General features: G+C 35.1%; 2 protein-coding genes across 8 annotated transcripts in view; both read left to right on the top strand.

The window, feature by feature from the left end:
* The window catches only part of arhgef1 (Rho guanine nucleotide exchange factor (GEF) 1), a 60,204-nt gene extending 54,275 nt beyond the window's left edge, over nt 1-5,929 (top strand). For 5 of the 7 annotated variants that reach the window (XM_028469942.1, XM_028469944.1, XM_028469940.1 and 2 more), the window contains 7 exons: nt 517-630; nt 715-779; nt 1,664-1,807; nt 1,887-2,012; nt 3,358-3,506; nt 4,082-4,190; nt 4,842-5,929. In XM_028469942.1, coding sequence (XP_028325743.1) covers nt 517-630; nt 715-779; nt 1,664-1,807; nt 1,887-2,012; nt 3,358-3,506; nt 4,082-4,156 — 673 coding nt within the window. In that variant the 3' untranslated portion in view covers nt 4,157-4,190; nt 4,842-5,929. The remainder of the gene's footprint in view (nt 1-516; nt 631-714; nt 780-1,663; nt 1,808-1,886; nt 2,013-3,357; nt 3,507-4,081; nt 4,191-4,841) is intronic. The other 2 variants (XM_028469945.1, XM_028469941.1) reach the window with 1 other exon arrangement.
* A 4,236-nt stretch (nt 5,930-10,165) lies between these two features.
* The window catches only part of lipeb (lipase, hormone-sensitive b), a 33,523-nt gene continuing 24,137 nt past the window's right edge, over nt 10,166-19,551 (top strand). Inside the window, exons 1-2 of the mRNA XM_028471363.1 lie at nt 10,166-10,337; nt 18,201-18,442. Coding sequence (XP_028327164.1) covers nt 10,214-10,337; nt 18,201-18,442 — 366 coding nt within the window. The 5' untranslated portion in view covers nt 10,166-10,213. The remainder of the gene's footprint in view (nt 10,338-18,200; nt 18,443-19,551) is intronic.

Raw genomic sequence — 19,551 nt, 5'->3', positions numbered from 1 at the left:
TTTAATAAACAGTTATTTAGACTAAAGGCATTGTGCAGGGGGAGAGATAAATGCTAAGCATTCCCACTAAAAGTATAATTATAAAAAAGAAATATTTTAAGCTGTAGCTGCAGAATTAAAGCTTTAACAGCAGTTTTTCTAAAAGTAAAAGAGCAACACTTTCACACTGTAGCAGAACCAATCAGCAGCCAATATTTCACAAAACCTTAGATTACATTCAACGTAAGAGAGATAACATTTTACAAATGAGATATTATCATTGTCAATAAGGAGCAGAACAATTATGCCTCTACAAAGGACTTATAATTGTAGATCAGACAGTGGCTACATTTTAGTGCTAAAAGTGTTTCTGAGTTAAATATTGACAGAGATATAGAAGTTTACAGTAAAGGCATAAAACCTTTACAATAAAAGTAAAAGTGTTAACATAACAAAGTACATAGCACCGTGCGTGTGTGTGTGTGTGTGTGTGTGTGTGCGTGTGCGTGTGCGTGCGTGTGTGTGTGTGTGTTCCAGGTGGACTGAGGTGATAAAGTCAGCAGTAGATGATCTGAAGAAGAGTGGAGCTCCTATGAGGCTGAGTCTTCCTCCTGGGGGAGGGGGAGGGGGAGGGTTCCCCTTAAGTCCATCGTACGTCACGTTTTACTGACTTTGATCACTTTTCTCCACAAACACCAGAATTCTCTTCAATATTTGATGTGTTATTTCCATCAGACTGAGCGTCCCCCTGAGCCCCTCTGAGAACGGGAGTGTGAAGAGCAGCAGTGGTGAGAACCAGGGTGGGGGTCAACTAAAATTGCGTAATTAATAACAATTTTGACATAATTATGATTGTAATCTAAATTTTTAAAAATTGTGTTGCTGTTGTAATTGAAATTTAATTGTAATTGAGTTCAGATAACTGACTTTGTAATTGTAACTGGCATTAGAATCCTATAAAAACTGTCAATTACAATGTAATTAAACAAAAACTGGGGAACCAATAATTAATAAATTAGGTTTTATATTTAGTTTAGTCTGTTCTCTTAAAGATAATTTATCATTAAATAATAATAATAAACCTACACTGATGGCTCAGATGCCCACACCATAAATATTAATAGCAATATTATCATTAGAATAGCTCACAAATGTTCATCTTGTCTTATTACTATAGACATTTTTTGGTCCTTTACTCAGAAGTTCACGTGTTACCCGCATGTGCTCGGTGTTTGTTTAGTCCTGTCAGCTGACACGTCACATGCTACATCTACTCTTAAATTTAACGTCTGAGTAAAGAACCAAAAAATGTCTAATATATTCATTGATTATGAATCCTAACAAGGTAACCAATAGATAATAAACTAATTAGATGATAGATCATATTTATTAGTGTATTTTACAGCTGATTATAGACATGGGTCAAACTGACCCGTTAGCATTAGAGATGCTAACACAAGAAGTTTATTTTTATTAAATGATCAGTAATTGTGATTAATGTATTTGAACTTTAATATTTGGGAATGTAATTGTAATTGACTTTTAGGGAAAAAATAAGAATTGTAATTGGAAAAAAATGCAGGTCACGGTAATCATAATTGAGTTGTAATTGAAAATGGATAATTGAAGATGTAATTGACCTAACCCTGGTGAGAATGCAGTGTAACGCCTCGATGATTCTTAGATCATGACAAAGACAGTCTGATGGAGGAGAAGTCCACGGACCCCCAACACAGTCTGATTGACTTCCTGTCGGGGGAGGGGTTTGATGTGTTTGGACACTCCAGTAGTGACAGTGAGAGGGTGGCTAGCAGCGTTTTGGATGAAGGTGAGAGAATGTTACATGTAGATCTGTTCATGACTTAAACTCAGCTCTGTAACCAAGCTCCTCCTCCTCTGTCTGTCAGTGATGTCATTAAAACGTCTGTTGGTCAGAAGCATCAGTTTTTCTGAGGATTCTCACCCTGAGGAAGAGGAAGAGGAAGAGAACACAGATGTTCAGAGACAGGAAGTAGAAACCCTTCAGACCTCAGGTGAGATACATGTCTACAATACCTGGAACATTCTATGACATTTCAGCTAGTGATGACCCCCACACTGTAGTCACAGAAAATACTAATGTTTTTACCAATTCTTCATTGATTATTCAACACTAGTACAGTGTATGTGTTTATGTGGGAGCATAAGTAGAGTTAATTATGAGTATGTGTGTGAAGGTTGGATGTACATAGAGGTGTACATACTCTGTACTCTGTAGTGTTATAAAGGGTTTATTTGGGGGTGCAAAATGATTTCTCTGGTTTAATTCTATGGGACATGAACATGATAAATGTGTTTGTTGTTTTTTGTTTTACTCACTTTTTATTTTTTTTGTTTGGTGTATTTTTTTGGAATGTATGTTTTTTGGAGTTATGTGTATTTTTGTATCTTTCTGTTGTGTTTTTGTGCATTTTTTGTATACGTAGTTATTGTTTTTTGTTGCCATTGTAGTGATTCTGGAGTCATTTTGTGTATTTTTTGTGTAAATATTTAGTTTTGTGTATTTTGAGCCATTTTCATATTTTTGTTGTATTTTTCTGTAATCTATGTTTTTTGGAGTCATTAAGTTGTCATTTTGTGTATTTTTTGTATAAATAAATACTGTGTGCGTGTTCGTGTTCCATGAAATGTTTGAGACGCTGATAACCAAACTCCATAGCCATTGTAGCACCAATCAGAAAAACAACAAAACTGTGCAAAACAAAACCTAAAGCTCCAAACTACATGAGTGAATAAGTAAATTAAAGTATTATCTACAATTCAGCTCTTTTTTTAAAAAACATTTTTTACCTTTGAACTGAGTGGTCAGAGTTTAACTTCCATGTACGGCACCACAGAGAATCTACAGTTTACCAGATGGATTATTGAACGGGTTGAGTTTAATACTGACTCTAGAGAAACAGTGCGTTAGTGAACAATTACACAGACAGTTATATGGTTTATACAGTGGGAAACGTGTCTGTAAAAGACTCACCAGTGGCTGATGGTTTCAAATGATCTATTCAGAGAGCTCTATGTTTGAGACGCTAACTATAGCATGGTACAGGAGGAAGTGGAGTTTTTAAATTAAACATGACATTAACTTAAATATTAACATTTAGCAGTACAAAAACATTTTTAATATTGACCTTTTTTTTCTTTACCCAAACAAACTGCGACACAGTGACTTCATGAACCTAGAACCGGAAGTAGCACGTTCAATACCACACACACACACACACACACACACACACACACACACACACACACACAGACCTGAAATGACATGGAATGATTGACTGTAGATACAGATGCTACTTGTATAATAAATGTGTATTAATAAACATAATGTGTCCTCAGATGAAACCACAGATGGAGAATCTGATCAGATCAATAATTGTGATCCAGAGGACAGAATCATCAGTGCTCCTCTGGTTCTGTCCCAGGAGAGGATGGAGGAGGTTCTGAGGAGGCTGAGGAGTCTGGAACACAACATCAGGAGATTACAGGTTAGTAGAGAACATTACATTACATTACGTTAAATTACGTTACATTACATCACATTACATTACATTACGTTACGTTAAATTACGTTACATTACATCACATTACATTACATTACATTACGTTACGTTACGTTACGTTACGTTACGTTACATTACGTTACATTACATTACATTACATTATGTTACATTACATTACATTACGTTACATTATGTTACATTACAATACGTTACAATACAATACGTTATGTTACATTACATTACATTATGTCACATTACATTACATTACAATACAATACGTTACATTACATTACAATACAATACATTGTTACATTACGTTACATTACATAACGTTACATTACAATACAATACACTATGTTACAATACATTACATTACATTACATTAATCACCACAGCTCTGCGATGGAACTAAAGACTGTGTGTGTGTGTGTGTGTGTGTGTGTGTGTGTGTGTGTGTGTGTGTGTGTGTGTGTGTGTGTGTGTGTGTGTGTGTGTTCGTGTGTGTTTGTGTGTGTGTGTGTGTGTGTGTGTGTGTGTGTGTGTGTGTGTGTGTGTTCCAGGTGGTAGAGGAGGAGCACCACAGGCTGCAGGAGGTGCTCTCTAAGTTCTCGCTGAATAAAATAAACTATCAGTAGGACTCATCACGCCACGCCCCCTGCTGTACGCTAGGTGAACTACAAACATGTATATATTTATATATACACACATCAGAATCATTTCATTGTCATTGTACAAAGTACAACAAAGTTGCAAATGCCCCCCACACAACATACAGGTGTGTGTGGGGGGCACAGTACACTTAAAGATTCAAGCCAGGACAGACATAGTTATCATTAATTATATATATACATATACTGTATATATATATATATATATATGTATATATCAGATATATAGGGATGAACTGAAATGAAAGTTATTGGCTTAAACTGAAAATGATAAAACTAAGACCTAAAACTCAAACACTGAAAGAAATTATTATGTCAATTATTGATGAACTTTTGTTATTGACCAAATACATATTTTCCACCATAATTTAGAAATAAATTAATTAAAAACCCTACAATGTGATTTTCCTATGATTTAAGGTTATGGTAATGTGGGCTAACCACACTATCAAAGAATTGTAATTTAATATATAATATATTTAGTATCATTGCACAATATAAAATAAAATAATAAACCTAAATCACACTTAAGTTTGTCAAACACACACACTTAGAAGATGCTTTAGTTATATAATAGATATAATCTATAATAGATATAATATATATATATATATATATATCTCTACTTATTTCTGTTTTTATTTCTATGCAGGTTGTTTTGTCGCTGGTGTCGTTTTGAACTGAATCACTTCAGACTCAACCATCGCTCTGGATCAATGCTGCATCAGCGTTTGTTTAGCCTGATAATGGTGGAGGGAGGGGCTTAGTGCAGGGGTTCAGCAGTGAGGGGTGTGTGTGTGTGTGTGTGTGATGACTTTTTTCTTCTGAGGTTGTTTTTGATGAGAGCAGTGCCAACGACATGTATGTACACACACACACACACACACACACACACACACTGTAGCATTAGATGAGCTGAAGAACTTCTGTTCATTCCAGAAAGATTTTAAATTCACGCCAAAGTTAAACAAACGCACACTTTTCTACTCCAACCATTTTCCTCTGAACTTTTGACCTGACGCCTTATTATTATTAATAACATTATTATTATTATTGATAATATTAAAGCATGAAAGTGTGTGTGTGTGTGTGTTTTTTAATAATGATGAGGAGATTTCTCCTGTAATTATTCGGTCTCAGAATCATTTAAACACAGTTAATTCTTCTGTTAATAATAGAGATTAGTTTGTAACTATTATGGCTTTTATTTATTCCTCCAGGTTGTGATGGGCGTGTTTAGAGGTGAAAACAGGAAGTGGAAAATAAAAGGCTGCTGTTGCTTTGATTTGGTGTGAGAGCAGAATGCACTGTTTTTGCAAGTTTAAATTTAAATTAGTAGATTTACTGTATGTCTAATAATACACATTATTATGGACAATATTCATTTTAATAAATTAATAAAATGAATATGCTTCATAATAATGTGTATTATTAGACATAGATCTACACTTAAACATATAAAAACAGTGGAGGATCCTTTAAATATGGGTTTGATTTGGTTGTTAATGTTTGTATCAGTTTGAGCTGCCTTTGCATTTGCCTGATTGTAATGATGATTATTATTGTGTTGGCTGTGCAATGCAGGACCAAAGATACAACTGAGCACCGTTAGCTATCATTAGCAATCATTAGTGATCATTTTAATGCTTCACAGTTATTGGGAGGCGTAGATCCTCCTCATCCTCACACAGATAGAGACAACATGAAAGGGTCACGAGGTGTTGAGTTTAAAAAGATGAAGCCATTAAAACTGTATGTGCTGCCTTGCTCATGGGCACTGCCATCCACCATAGTACTAGAATTAGAATTAAATCAGTGGATAATTCAACTACTGCTGCCATAAAACCCACGTTTCCTTTACAACATCACTGCTGCTTCTTGTTTTGCTGTTGTTGCCATAGCAACCAGTGCTGCCTTTGAACATCCTGACCCAAAGTAACCGTGACGCGTCTCTCGTTCACTCAGCCATGATCAGGTGCTGCACACCTTCATCATCACCCGTTGTGTATTTCATTAGATGTTAAACTGAAGCGCGTTGGGTAAATATTATTTGTTTGAAATGTGTAACTATGCACCTGCTGTTACAGCGACTGGACCTGTGTGTGATTATTTATCATCCTCTGTTAGAACCATCAGATGTTAGCGTGAGTCAGTGGTGGGAGGAGTTTAGACTCCATCATGTTTCCTCTGTGTCCAGTAATCTATGCAACATGTAATGAAAGTATATTTGTTGAGTGAGTGGTGAATGTTTGCTACATATTACAGCAACAAAAACTATTCACTTTAGCTTTAGATTTTGAGTGTGTTGGAGATGATGTGTATCTAATGTGTACCAGATGTGTATCTGATGTGTAACTGATGTGTAACTGATGTGTAACTGATGTGTAACTGTACCTGAGGAAGAATGTGGTACGTTTTTTTTTTTTTTAATTCTGCATTTTATAGAATAAACAGGGGAATAAATTGCCAGTTTTTCCTTGGTTTTCTTCACACACACACACACACACACACACACACACACACACACACTTCTGCTGAATTTATTAGCTAAATATTTGTTTCATCCATGACATTTAGCTTGAACATTTAGATACAGATTTAACATTTACCTTTAGTATTTACATTTAAATTGAACATTGACATGTTTTTATAAGAAAAATAAATATTACAAATTTCACAAATATTGCTGTAAATCTGGTCAAAAGTCACAACTGGTCACATACATTTTTTAAACATGGTTTGTTGCTAAAAAAATCATGGTGTTATTATTAATGAAATAAATCCAGTGGTTTGTGAAGCCACTCTGAACTGAACCAATGCAAACCTGTTTATGATATGATGCACAATTAAATCATGAGTGTCTATATTTTTGAGCTTTGGTGATGCACAGTACCTCTAACCTGTGTGTGTGTGTGCGTGTGGTCCTGCTCTGTAAACCAATTATATCCTCTCTCTCTCTATATAATGTGTGTGTATATATATATATACACACACACACGGAGAGACACAAATCTGGCTTGTTTGTAGATGACCAAATATTTATTTTACTGAGGAATTTAATAATTAATTCATTAAAAATCCTACAAAGTGATTTTCTGGATTTCTTTTCTCATGTTGTCTCTCATAGTTGAGGTTTATCTATGATGTAAATTAGACCTCATCTTTATAAGTGGAGAACTTACACACTTGGTGGCTGAATAAATGCTTTTTTGCCCCTCTGTATGTATGTATGTATCATCAGCTTGTAGACGTATATAATCCATAGATCCTGTTAACTGAAGCATCATCGCTACACGCTGCGTTTTAAATCATCTTTAGCTGAAAGCCCTGCTAACGCTGACCTACTTTTAAATCTCAGAGCTGCTAAAATGACTCCCAGCTCTCGTCTTCCTAAAGTGTGAAGGCCTTAATGATGGTGAAATACTGATTGGCTGCACATTTTTCTTCAGACGGAGAAACAAAACCTCTCTCAGCTCTTTCAGCTGTGTGGATTATGAGTTGAGGTAAAGTGCATTACTACAAAAATAACCCTCGCCTCACCAAACAATACGTGCAGTGTATTAAAATAGGGTTGTGTTACCTAACAAAGCATTAGAAATCCCACTAAGACTATTGGCTTTGATTTAGTTCATCAATGAAACAACTGTTACTCTTTTTAATCCATTCACAGAATAAAGTCTTTCTGCATAACATCCTGTTGATGGATGAGACAGTCTTGATGGTTGGCTTTGGAAGCCAAAGAAGATAAATGATTTGTTTTTGATTCAGGCTAAGCTCAGTTTTGATAGCGTTGAGTCTCCAGCAGTAAACCATGGGTGGCCTGTTTCACTGGCAAGCAGAGCATTCAACTTCTCCAAGTTGGATTCATCACATGAGTCTGAGTGTTGAGAGTCCTGCTCCATCCATCAGAAACGACTGGCAGCCTTCTCATAACAGCTGCCAACGTAATGCAGACTCTGCCATAGGTCAGAAAGCTGCCAGCTCCAATCAGCAGCATACCTGCTACCATAATTCCAATCATGTAGATGTCTTCTATGTCCTCTACGTAAAGAATGGACAGACACACGACCCGCCACTAGTTCCAAGGGTCGAGCGCGTATCCAGCCACAAACGTACCGTTTGGACAGGTGAGCTCACCACTGCCCGATCTTTTTGTTAAAAACATTTAGTTTATTGAATTGAGAGACCTACTGATCAATTACATAATTTCAGTTTTTGGATGAGATACAAAGAGAGGCTCCTGTTAGACCAGCAGCAAGGACGATACGGTTGTTGTGTATTTTGGAGGAACTTTGTGTTTTTGTTTTTTGTTTTGTGTCTTTTTCTGTAATTTTGTATGTTTTTTGAGTCATTTTGTGCTTTTACTTTGACCTAGTATTTTATTATGTGGTCTCTTTAAAAGTCTACACTGATATGACACTTCAACGGTTCCTATATTAATATTTGTCGCTCATGAGGTGGATTTGTTTATTGCATTTTTTGAGATTTCACAATAGAGAGCTGCATTGTTTTACAGTCTCTGTGTTTCCTCACAGTCAAAGAGAGAACAAGAAAAACCTCCATCAGGATCTACAAACCAGTCTATTCCTGTTGGACTTAAACACCTCATAGCTGTGAATCATGTGAGAAACTTTCCACAGAGATGTGAAAGAGACGCATCATTGTGTGTTACATCAATTCAACATGAAAGACTTTCATTCATTGGTGCTGATCTCACACACCAGAGGCTAAATGTTAGCATATGATCAGAAAAAAACCTCAAACTCCCACATTCATTCTTTTAGGTCCATAAAAACTTGTTTAATGGTTAAAAATAATAGCATGAACTCTTAAGGATTACACACGGTTACTTATTTTACTGTGAACTCTTGCTACATGTAGAGTTAAAGCTATACATTTCTTCCAAGTGATGTTTGTGTACTCTGGTAAAAATGTTTGGTTTAAATTTATTCAAAATATTTTTTTACATTACATTTTATATAATGTTTTTTGGTGGTAATACTAAAAAAAAAAAAACTAATTGTAATTGATTTGAAAAATAAAATAAAAACTTTGTACTTGCCCTTAGAGCCCTTGTAGTTCCTATTTTTCTCTTTTATTTGTAATAAATGCATTAATATGTAAAACACTTACAATGGAATAAGTCACAGAATGCCAGAGATTCCACAATCTTAACTTTGAATTTTTTTTAATTTGTGACAATTTTCTCAAAACTTTACAAATTACAAGGTTATAGAAAAACAATAATTTTATTTAAATATTATTGAAATCTCTATACATATTTTTGGATTGAGGGACTGAGAGATTTACATCATGATTCATGTTATTTTACTAATATTGTTTTTACTTGTTACTACTCAGCTGGATGCTCTGGCAGGCCACATTGGGTCTGCGGGCCACGTGTTTGACACTGCTCTCACAGTGCCATTACATTTATTATTATTTATTAAATGTTGCTGAAGGAGAATTTTAAGGTGGGAACACTTTGTCTTTGTCCAAGTTTCACCAAATGATCAAACTAGAGCAGCAAATTCTTGTTTATATCTGTACATTTGTATGTAATATCTGTAAATTTGTATATTATTATTATTAATAATTTTTCTTTACTGTAATGTGTGCCTCTCTAGGGTAATCATTTGCCCCTGGGATCAATAAAGTATTTCTGATTGTGAAATGGATTTGAACCACGTTTTTCTCCTGTGCTGTATGTCCCATATTATTATTATTATTATTATTATTATTATTAATTATTATGTTTTTCCTGCTTCACCGTGTTTTCCATATTATTATTAGTTATTTTGTTTTATTTATTTATTATTATATTGTTTAACCACGTTTTTCCTGCTCCACTGTATGTCCCATATGTGCAATGTGGGCGGGGTTAAATTGACTTTGATGCCTTGTGATTGGCTCTCGGGATCATACGCAGGCCGTGATTGGACGCTTCGTCTGTGGGCGTGGCCTACACGCTCCCAGGTAAGTGTGTAGTTGAGATGAAAAAGGCGGTGCGTAAACAGAGCGAAGATGGCGTCGGTGGAGAAGGAGGAGAAGGTGGAGAAGGAGGAGAAGGAGGAGAAGGAGGAGAACGGCAGGGTGGAGAGGAGCGGGAACGGAAGACGTTCTTCTAAACTCAGAGACGGTCCTGTGGGTGAGTTCATGGGTTAGGGTTAACCCTTTTCTATTACCGTGTCTTTTTTGTTCCTGTCCGACCCCCCCCCCCCCCCCCCCAACCCCCCACCCAGCAGCCCGTTAGCTGTCATTAGCATTTAGCATCATTAGCTCCTCTGATTGTTCTCATTAATAACTACTGATTACTCACAGTGAGGCTGAAATATGAGCTGTTATTGACTCTAAACAGAGAGCCACGTGATCTACAGTAGACTTATAATGACTGTTATGTCACATGTAATCAGATAAACACTGATGAAACATATTAAAATGTCCAAAATAAAGGCTGCGGGCCAAATGTGGCCCGTCATGGGCTCCAGTTTAAAGTGTGAATTTATTCTGTTTGTAAATGGGTCAATGTGGCTGATAAAGCATTGCAGGTAATTAAAGTGTTTTAAGTCTAATTATTATTATTTAAATATTATATTTCTAATTTATTTATTTGATTCAGTTGTAGAATATTATGGTATATTAATAATAAATAAGTCAGTTTTTCTCACGCCTACTGTTGCTGACTATTGTTCTCTGTTTGATTAATTACACTTGTTCAAACTCTTTATAACATTCTACATTACAAAATAAATCATCAAAGTATTTGTGATTCTCACTAATATCGGCCAATACTTAGGATTACAGTATCAGTAATGTATAGACACCTCTTCTTTCTACTATTAATAATAATAATCATAATAATATGCTCATTTAAAAAGTAGATTTTTATAGTGATTATTTTGTTCCAGCTCCTGCTGTTTCTAATGAATAAAAGCAGAATTCATCCATATGTTTATTACCTATTATATAAATAACACATAATAGAAACTTTTTATCTTTTTTAAAAAATAAACAAAAAAGCTTTCATTCAGTTTTTGTTGGATTAATGAGATAATGTTCTTCACGAGGATGTGTTTGGAATGAAAATGACAAACTCATGTCTTTTTGAACATTAAAACCTAACAAACTTTTTAGAAATGTTTACAAATAAGACAAAGTTGCAAACTTTGAAAAATGTCCGTTTTGTTTTTTAAAGTCAATTGTGAAACATTAAAAATGGTTGAATGCAGTTTTTAGCCCAGGTGTGAACTTTAGTGTGTTTTAAGGTCATTAAAAATCAAAAATGACTTCAACTGTGTTTAGTTTTATTCTCCATGAAATAAACTCATTAGATGATTATAATATAATTTAGTCATAAATTCACACTGAAGTCTACACATGTTTATACAAACATTTAAAACTCTTCTACATCAGATGTAATTTAGCTTTTTCCTTTGGTTTTTTTTACTCGTCATCAAATTTCATAGAGTACGTTTGGAAATGTTACTAATTTCAGATCAATTAGTGCATAAAAGGCCCAAGATTAACATTCTTAGTGTTCTTAAAGCAGCTAAAGGTGGGAATAGGACATTAAGGTATGTTATAAATGTTCCACTAACGTACTACGTACGACACACTACACACTCAATGAGTATATACTGTCTGCTATAGACTATACTCTCTACTATATACTATAGTGTATACTATAATATATACTATAGTATATAGTAGACAGTATATACTATAGTATATATATATACTATACTCTCTACTATATACTATAGTGTATACTATAATATATACTATAGTATATAGTAGACAGTATAGTCTATAGTATATATATACTATACTGTCTACTATAGACTATAGTGTATAAACTGTATCATACTGACTAAACTTCCTGTTAGCTTCAAAATAAGAGCCCTATTTACAAAAGTGTTAAAAAACTAATGGTAGACCAGGAGTGATGGCACGTATAGTGTACATATCAGGTGTTTCTCACCTACTCAATCGTTTTACACTACTACTACTACTCCAGGGGTGTCACACTCATTTTAGTTCAGGGGCCAAATATGGAGCAGTTTACAGCTGAGAAATCTATGATTATGTATGATTTTTTTGAAATTCATAAAAATCCCTATTATTTTACTATGGTTTACTGCTGGTGGACATTCATATAGATTCATGTATATAAGTCCCCCCTTCATCTATAGACCCCTATACACATGGAAACAATCGCAGAGTGAGCCCAGCCAATAGGCTTCTACTTCCTGTTTTTGAGACTGTCAATCAAAGTGAATGTGGAACTGTGCACATCACAACAGCAAACAGGTAAATATGATTTTAGCTCTTACCTGACCCATAGACATATCAATGCGACCTTGTTATGTTCTGCAGTGCGTGTGCAGAAAGGTAGAGGCGTGGCTTCTGGTAGATTGCAGAGGCAGGGGGAGGAAGTGAGGCTGGTGAGGGCGGGACATCGAGACGTTTCTCAGACATTCTGGATATCAGCTGTAATGTAAAGTGGGCCACAGATATTTTAGTGGGAAAAAAGCTAATTCAACATTAATAATCCCTAGTTTGCACTTCCACGTATAAATGATATATACATGATTAAGTATATCAGTCCTTGTTGAATCTTCACTTTAATTTCCCTGATTTTGCAAATTTGTGGAAATTTTTGTGAAATAATTTGAGTTCTTTCAACAATTTGAGATTAAAAATAACTGCTGTCATGTGATATATAAGAAGTGGAAAACTGAGCTTTACAAATAGTGGATTTTAATATATGTTTTGTATCTGAGGGACCTGAGATATCTAACTTATGACTGATTTTAGTTTAGAGTTTTTTTCTACAATTTAATATTAAAAAAGGATTGCCATCATGTGATTTAAGCACTGAAAGTGTTAAGTTTCATTTACATCATTTTTTACTTTCTCAAAGGGGCTGAATTTGATGCTCTAAGGGCCATATTTGGCCCCTGGACCTTGAGTTTTCCACGTGTGTATTGACATGTTCCTTTACAAACTGATCATAGGAGAGTTTTATTCAATTTAAAAACTGTTCTACATTCATATTCGTGGCTCCTAATAATATTAATATTAATAATAAGTCATTTTTACCAGCGGTGTAGCGTAACCATGGTGATCCTGTGTGCACACACTCGTTTCCTGTTTCCTGTTGTTGCTCCAGTTCATTGAGGAACTCATTCTGGGACAAAGGTCATAACGTGTTTTTCATAATAAATGCTGGTGCACTTTTCAAAGGAAGCTATTTTTAGGAGCGTGGGGTCAGTGTGGTGTCTGGTGTCAGGACATGTTTGTTTACCAACCTGTAACGTGACGTCCAGTACACGGAGGGTTCACAACCCGTTATTCGTCCTGATAATGCTTAGATAATAGTTCATGTGTCTGCAGGAGCATTTTGGTCCAGTTGAAAATCATGACTTATTTTTACTGTGAAATGTTATTAAAGTCATATTAATCAAACAGAAAACAATAGTCAGCAACAGGAAGTGTGACTTATTTATTATTAACCAATGGTTTACACACATTTTAACCTCAAACATAACAATATTATACAATTGAATAAAATAAATATTCAAAAAATTAGAAGACTAAAAATATAATGTTTGTGTTTTTATTGAGTTCATTTTTCAAAGTACAAAATAACCTCTAGTTTATTTTAAACATAACATATTTGAATTGAAGTATTAATAAATAAGTTAGAAAACCATGAAAAATAACTTCAATACATAATAATATTGGAGTGCTCATATCACAGACTTTAGATGCAGGACGATATAATTCAATACTTGTATTTTTCTGATATCTGAGCGATATGTGATATTAATATTGTATAGAGACATTTTAATTCTCAGTGATTTAATAGAAGGCTGTTTACATGTGGCAGTGTTAAAACTAGGGATTAATACTTTATATAATGTTGGAATATAAAACAAAGTATGTGATAAAACCACTTTGATTGTAGACCTTGATTTTTAATTTTAATCCTAGAATTTACTAGAAGAAATAAGTTTATTAGGCCTGCTATTTATAGATAAAGTTAAATTACTGCCAAAATAAAAAATCTACTTAAAATACATTTAAAACTGCCACATTTTGTGCAAACGTGTGAAATTGGCCACACTGAGAATAAGCGCAGTGTTGCTTAGTTAAAACTACAATGGTTATACTCTCATTGTTACTGGTCTTTCTATTTAGAACACATGATATGTCAAAGTCACAGAAAGGAAAAAGTTGTGAAATTATTTATCTTGGTGTCATTTTTACATCACAATAGACTTTATATATATATATACACTGTATGTGCTGAACATGTCTGGAAAGTGGGGAAAAATGTGTAGAAGTCATTGAAATATGATGTAGAAGTGTCAGAAATGGGAGAAATGTAGCAAAAATTCATTAAAAGGAGCAAAAATATGGCAATAAAAAGTGATGAAAATAGGTTAAAATATGGTGAGTTTGGTGGAGTTGTAGAAAAATGGTATAAATAAGTAAAAATAGGCTGAAATTGTTAAAGTATTCTTAGTTTGTTGAATGTATCTGGTGACCTCCTCACAGTGTCTAGTGGCCCCAAAAGGGTTTGAGAACCCCTGGTTTAGTGTGTTTTCCTCCAGGCTAAAGGAGGCAGTTATAGTTAGTGATGAGGAGGAGGTTATGATGGAACAATGAAAACATCTGATATCATCCTCTCTCTCTCTTTTTCTCCAATGCTCTCGTTTCTCTCATGAAGTGTGGAACGAGTGAAGGACACAGGCTTAACACATGGTAAAAACACTGTGTGTGTGTGTGTGTGTGTGTGCGTGCTCATTCATTATGTGGATACCATGTCACACCATTGGTTGAACATGAATAATTAATACCATGGATAGGAACCGTTAATGTGATTAATCCACGTCAGGGGCCACCAAACTGTAACCAGGGCCTCATTATTAACCTCTGTTGGTATTTATGTTGTACTTTTGTGTGTTTTTGGTGTCATTTTGGGGGTTATTTGATAAGTATGTTATAAATTTAAGTAAACTTTCAGAATTACAATTTCTAAAGATTTGTTTGAATGTAAATGTGATTTTGTTGTCAAAGATAATGACTTAATTTCAACAGAACTTTCTTTTATGGCCGTTTATTTACACATGTTGATGAAATAGTCCTTCTGTTCCAGTGAAATGTCATATAAGCAGAACTTTAGTCCTGAGGCACGTTTGAGGTTCAGTTTACTTGTAGATAAATCTCTTCTGTTTTTCCTGTTTTATGATGATGATGAGGCAGTTTACGGACATACCTGGTCACGTGTGTGTGTGTGTGTGCGTGTGCGTGTGTGTGTGTGACGTTAATGTATAACTCTAACCATCCACTGAATGTATCTACTAGATCTTCTGTGTGTTTCTTTAAACTTCACATTATAAAGTCATGGGAATGATTCCTCCATACAGTTAAATTGATTCTTGGATTCATTTTTCTCAGTTACAGGATTATCAGAATAATTATAATAGTCTCAGTTTATTTAGTTTTTTTGTCGTGTGTTGTGTCCAATCAAACATTGCTCTGTGAATGAGACTCATGTCAACCATCAGCCTAGTCACTGTTTCAAACAGGGTTCCTCCACAGTGGGGTCAGTACACTGGGAGGAGATCATCAGATGCCTTCAAGAAACATATTCAAACCATTTCCACATTTTAACATATTTTCATCACTTTTTCTTTTCATATATTTTTGCTCCTTTTAATGTATTTTTGCTACATTTCTGACACTTCTACATCACATTTTAATGACTTTTCTACACATTTTTCCACTTTCCAGACATGTTCAGCACTTATAAACCATTTCTACCACTTTTACACCCAATGCCACATATGTTGACACATTATTGTCACTTTTAACCTCTTTTCACCAGATTTAATGATTATTTTTGCCATTTTAACCACATTCACCATTTATCATGTACATTATTTACCAGTTTAAACTAATTGTTCCAATATTGACACTGAACCCTTTTTACCACTTTTTCTGTCTGTTTTAACCAATTTTCTCCTATTTTTGGTCACTTTGAACCCATTTTATTTGTGATTAAAACAAGCATTTCCATCTTTAAGATGACTATAATAATAGTAAACCAGCTACAGTGGGGGTTCCCACTTTCTGGAACCTTTATTTTGAGGGTCATGGGCTGGACAGGTTGAGAACCACTGGTCTAAAGGAGAAACATGTTTCCTGTGTAGTTTAGGAAACTCAGTGGAGTCCAACAGGGAGACGGAGTTGGTTGTTGTTCAACATGAGGTAGCGATACGTTTAGTCCACTGTGTTTTGCTAACTCCTCCCTTTGAGACTATTATACATCACATTGTGTGTGTGGGTGTTCCCAGCAGGATGCTACTTAAAGCTGCTCAAAAGACATAGCGTCGGTGTTACGACCCCCTCTAGGATGTCATATCAAGGCTTGAGGAGCCGCAACATAAACAGGACGCCACACAGAAAACAACGATAATCAAAAGTATTTATTAACAAAATCCTAAAAGTATCAACAGAACAAACTAAAAAGGACTGGAGACCCTGGCCAAACTGAACAAAAGTAGGGAGGACACTGGGCCAACCCTATACAGGGCCGTCGTCCACCCTCTAAACTACAAACATACACAAGACTAAAACTACCTAAAGATAAAAACAGGACTACCAGAAATCTCCAAACCAAAATAACAAACTGACAAAGACGTTGAGTGGGGATCAGAAGAACTCTCCTCACATGTCTGCTGATGTTCTGCCTCCTTCTTTCTGGTCCTCTCAGCCCTTTATAAGCTCCTCCTCCCTCTCCACCTGATTACTGATGTGAATCAGGTGTTAGAAGAGAGGAGGAGGGGCTGAGATGCCACGAGGAACCAACAGATTAAAAAAATCTAACATTATTTTGTACTTATAAAGATGAAATTATTATTGATATTAGGGCTGGGCGATATATCGAATATACTCGATATATCACAGCTTGTAGTCTGTGCGGTGTTGAAAATGACCATACCGTTAAACTCGCGGACTTTTTTTTTTTTTTTTTTTTTTGAAATGTCATCTTAATGACAACATGCACAAAAGGGCACTATTTGTTTTAAAATATTGTAGTGGCATTATGTACAAAAAGTGCACTTTAATTTTGTGTTTTGAAATGCCATGTGAGTTGCATCCTGCACTAATGTCTTGTTTTGAAATGTCTCTGTGACACATTTGCACAGAACGTGCACTTTCTGTTGACAATTTTATGTTTGAGCCACTCACTGTTTAATAAATACAGTTATGTCAACTTTGACTTAGTTGTGATATCCCCTTTTTTGCATGAAAGTTTAAAATTGGCATATATTAATGCAGTATGATCAAGAATGTTTTAATGTAGACATATAGAATCATCATACTGGTGTGATTTTGTGCATCAAAGTGTTAATTCAAGGGTAATGCAAAATATCGAGATATATATCGTGTATCGTGACATGGCCTAAAAATATCGCGGTATTTATAAAAGGCCATATCGCCCAGCCCTAATTGATATCACAATGTACATCGTATTGTTTAGTATCAGGATGTATCATCAGATTCACTCTAGTAATAATGATACAGGACTCCACATCCCACAATGCAATGCAAAAACCTCTCCAACAATGTCAATGAACTGATCACTTACAGTGGAGATAAAAACAAACTTGACCTTTTACATCCTTTTCTCAAACTAATTTTCTTCAATTAATAGATTTAATAGATTTTTATTTTCTTTTTATTCAATAAAACTATGGCTTTATTAAATAGAAAGGAATCATTCTGAGCAGCTGTAATGTTTGGTACACTTTGTATTCTTAGCCATTTCATTCCTACACCTGCCAACAAAGTATATTTTATTTGAAAAGTTGTCATTTTTTGCAGATCATCTTTCAAAAATAAATATTCAATATTGGGTCTAGAGTGTCAAATGATTGTTAGTCTATTGTTGTGTTGCACACATACGGTATTTAATGATTGTATCTCACGCTCCTAGTGATGGACACGAAGGGTGTGTTTACGGCGCTGTACGCTGTGTGTGAGGAGAACGCCTCCTTCTTCTCGGGGGGGGCCAAAGGCCCCCAGGGCTTAGCTGCTCGGCGTCTGGTGGAGGTGATGAAGCTTATCCAGGAACACGCCCACAGTCTGGAACCAGTCATCTCTGGGTTTGCTGCTGTTTACCATCACTTTGACTTTGACCCACACATCCCTGCTAATGGATACCGCTCTCTGGTCAAGGTTAGTCCACACATACCTGCTAAGAATGTGTAATATGTTATTGTTTATGATATGTTGTCAAAAACATTTGCATCATCTCATGATTGAAACGATAACTTCCCATGTCGGAAATTAGTGAAAGCCATGAGCCATTTGTCCCTCAATTTAGCCAAGAATGTCCCTAAAAACCTAAAAACCTTATTATTCTCTGGAGTGGAGCGCTGTTCACGGGAGCTCCGCCCCTCACACACACACACAGCTCACCTGAAGCTGCCGTACAGCGGTACGTCATGGATCACTACTTGGTTCAGACCAGACAACCATCCAACAGACTGAACCAGTTTAAGATCCTCCTCCAGATTCACCCAAAGCTCCACAAACAGATGAACCTGCAGCAACGACTATGAACTAAAGCTAACTAAGCTAAGCTAACACACGACACATCAGACTGGGCTAAGAGCTAACGCTAACCACTTCATTAAAGGATTGGACCAGTAAAAAGAACACTTCTCACTGTTTATGGTCAGATTTAACACTTGTATGATAAAGGAAGGATAAAAGTAACATGTCACATTGTGTGAAATAATTGTAAAACACATTTTCGTCTCAACTTGTGAAACACAATATTTTTTAATTATATTTCACATATTCTCAGACAAAACTGGTCCTATTAGACATTATTAAATCAGCCTGATGTGGTTTAATTAGAGGAAATCAGAGACATATGTCAACCATAACTTTAACTCATTATCAGATATAAAATAAACTGGTTCATATTAAACAGTAAAAACACTATTGGAGTTTTTTTTGCTTTTCATGTGCTTTTTCTTTTTTTTTAGAAAATGATTTAATTATAAAATAGGAAATAAATGAATAGCATATAATAACACTAAGATATGGTATAAAATATCAGCCCATGAGTCAGCAGGTATTGTAGCCTTTTAATGTGTCTAGTGTTGATGAATTGAAATTAATTTGTTTGTATGGGACCTGTTTACACTTGAATGTATTTATTGTTTTTATTTATCGTAATTTTTATCATTACTGTGATAAATACCTAAAATGATCTAGATATTTTTTTAGTCTATATCGCCCATCCCTAATACCTGCTAATGGATACGTAATGTAAA

This window comes from Gouania willdenowi, chromosome 16 (assembly GCF_900634775.1).
Source record: "Gouania willdenowi chromosome 16, fGouWil2.1, whole genome shotgun sequence".
In the NCBI taxonomy this organism is placed as follows: Eukaryota; Metazoa; Chordata; class Actinopteri; order Blenniiformes; family Gobiesocidae; genus Gouania; species Gouania willdenowi.
The sequence above is the reverse complement of the archived record's forward strand: the minus strand, read 5'-3'. Positions and strand labels throughout refer to the sequence as shown.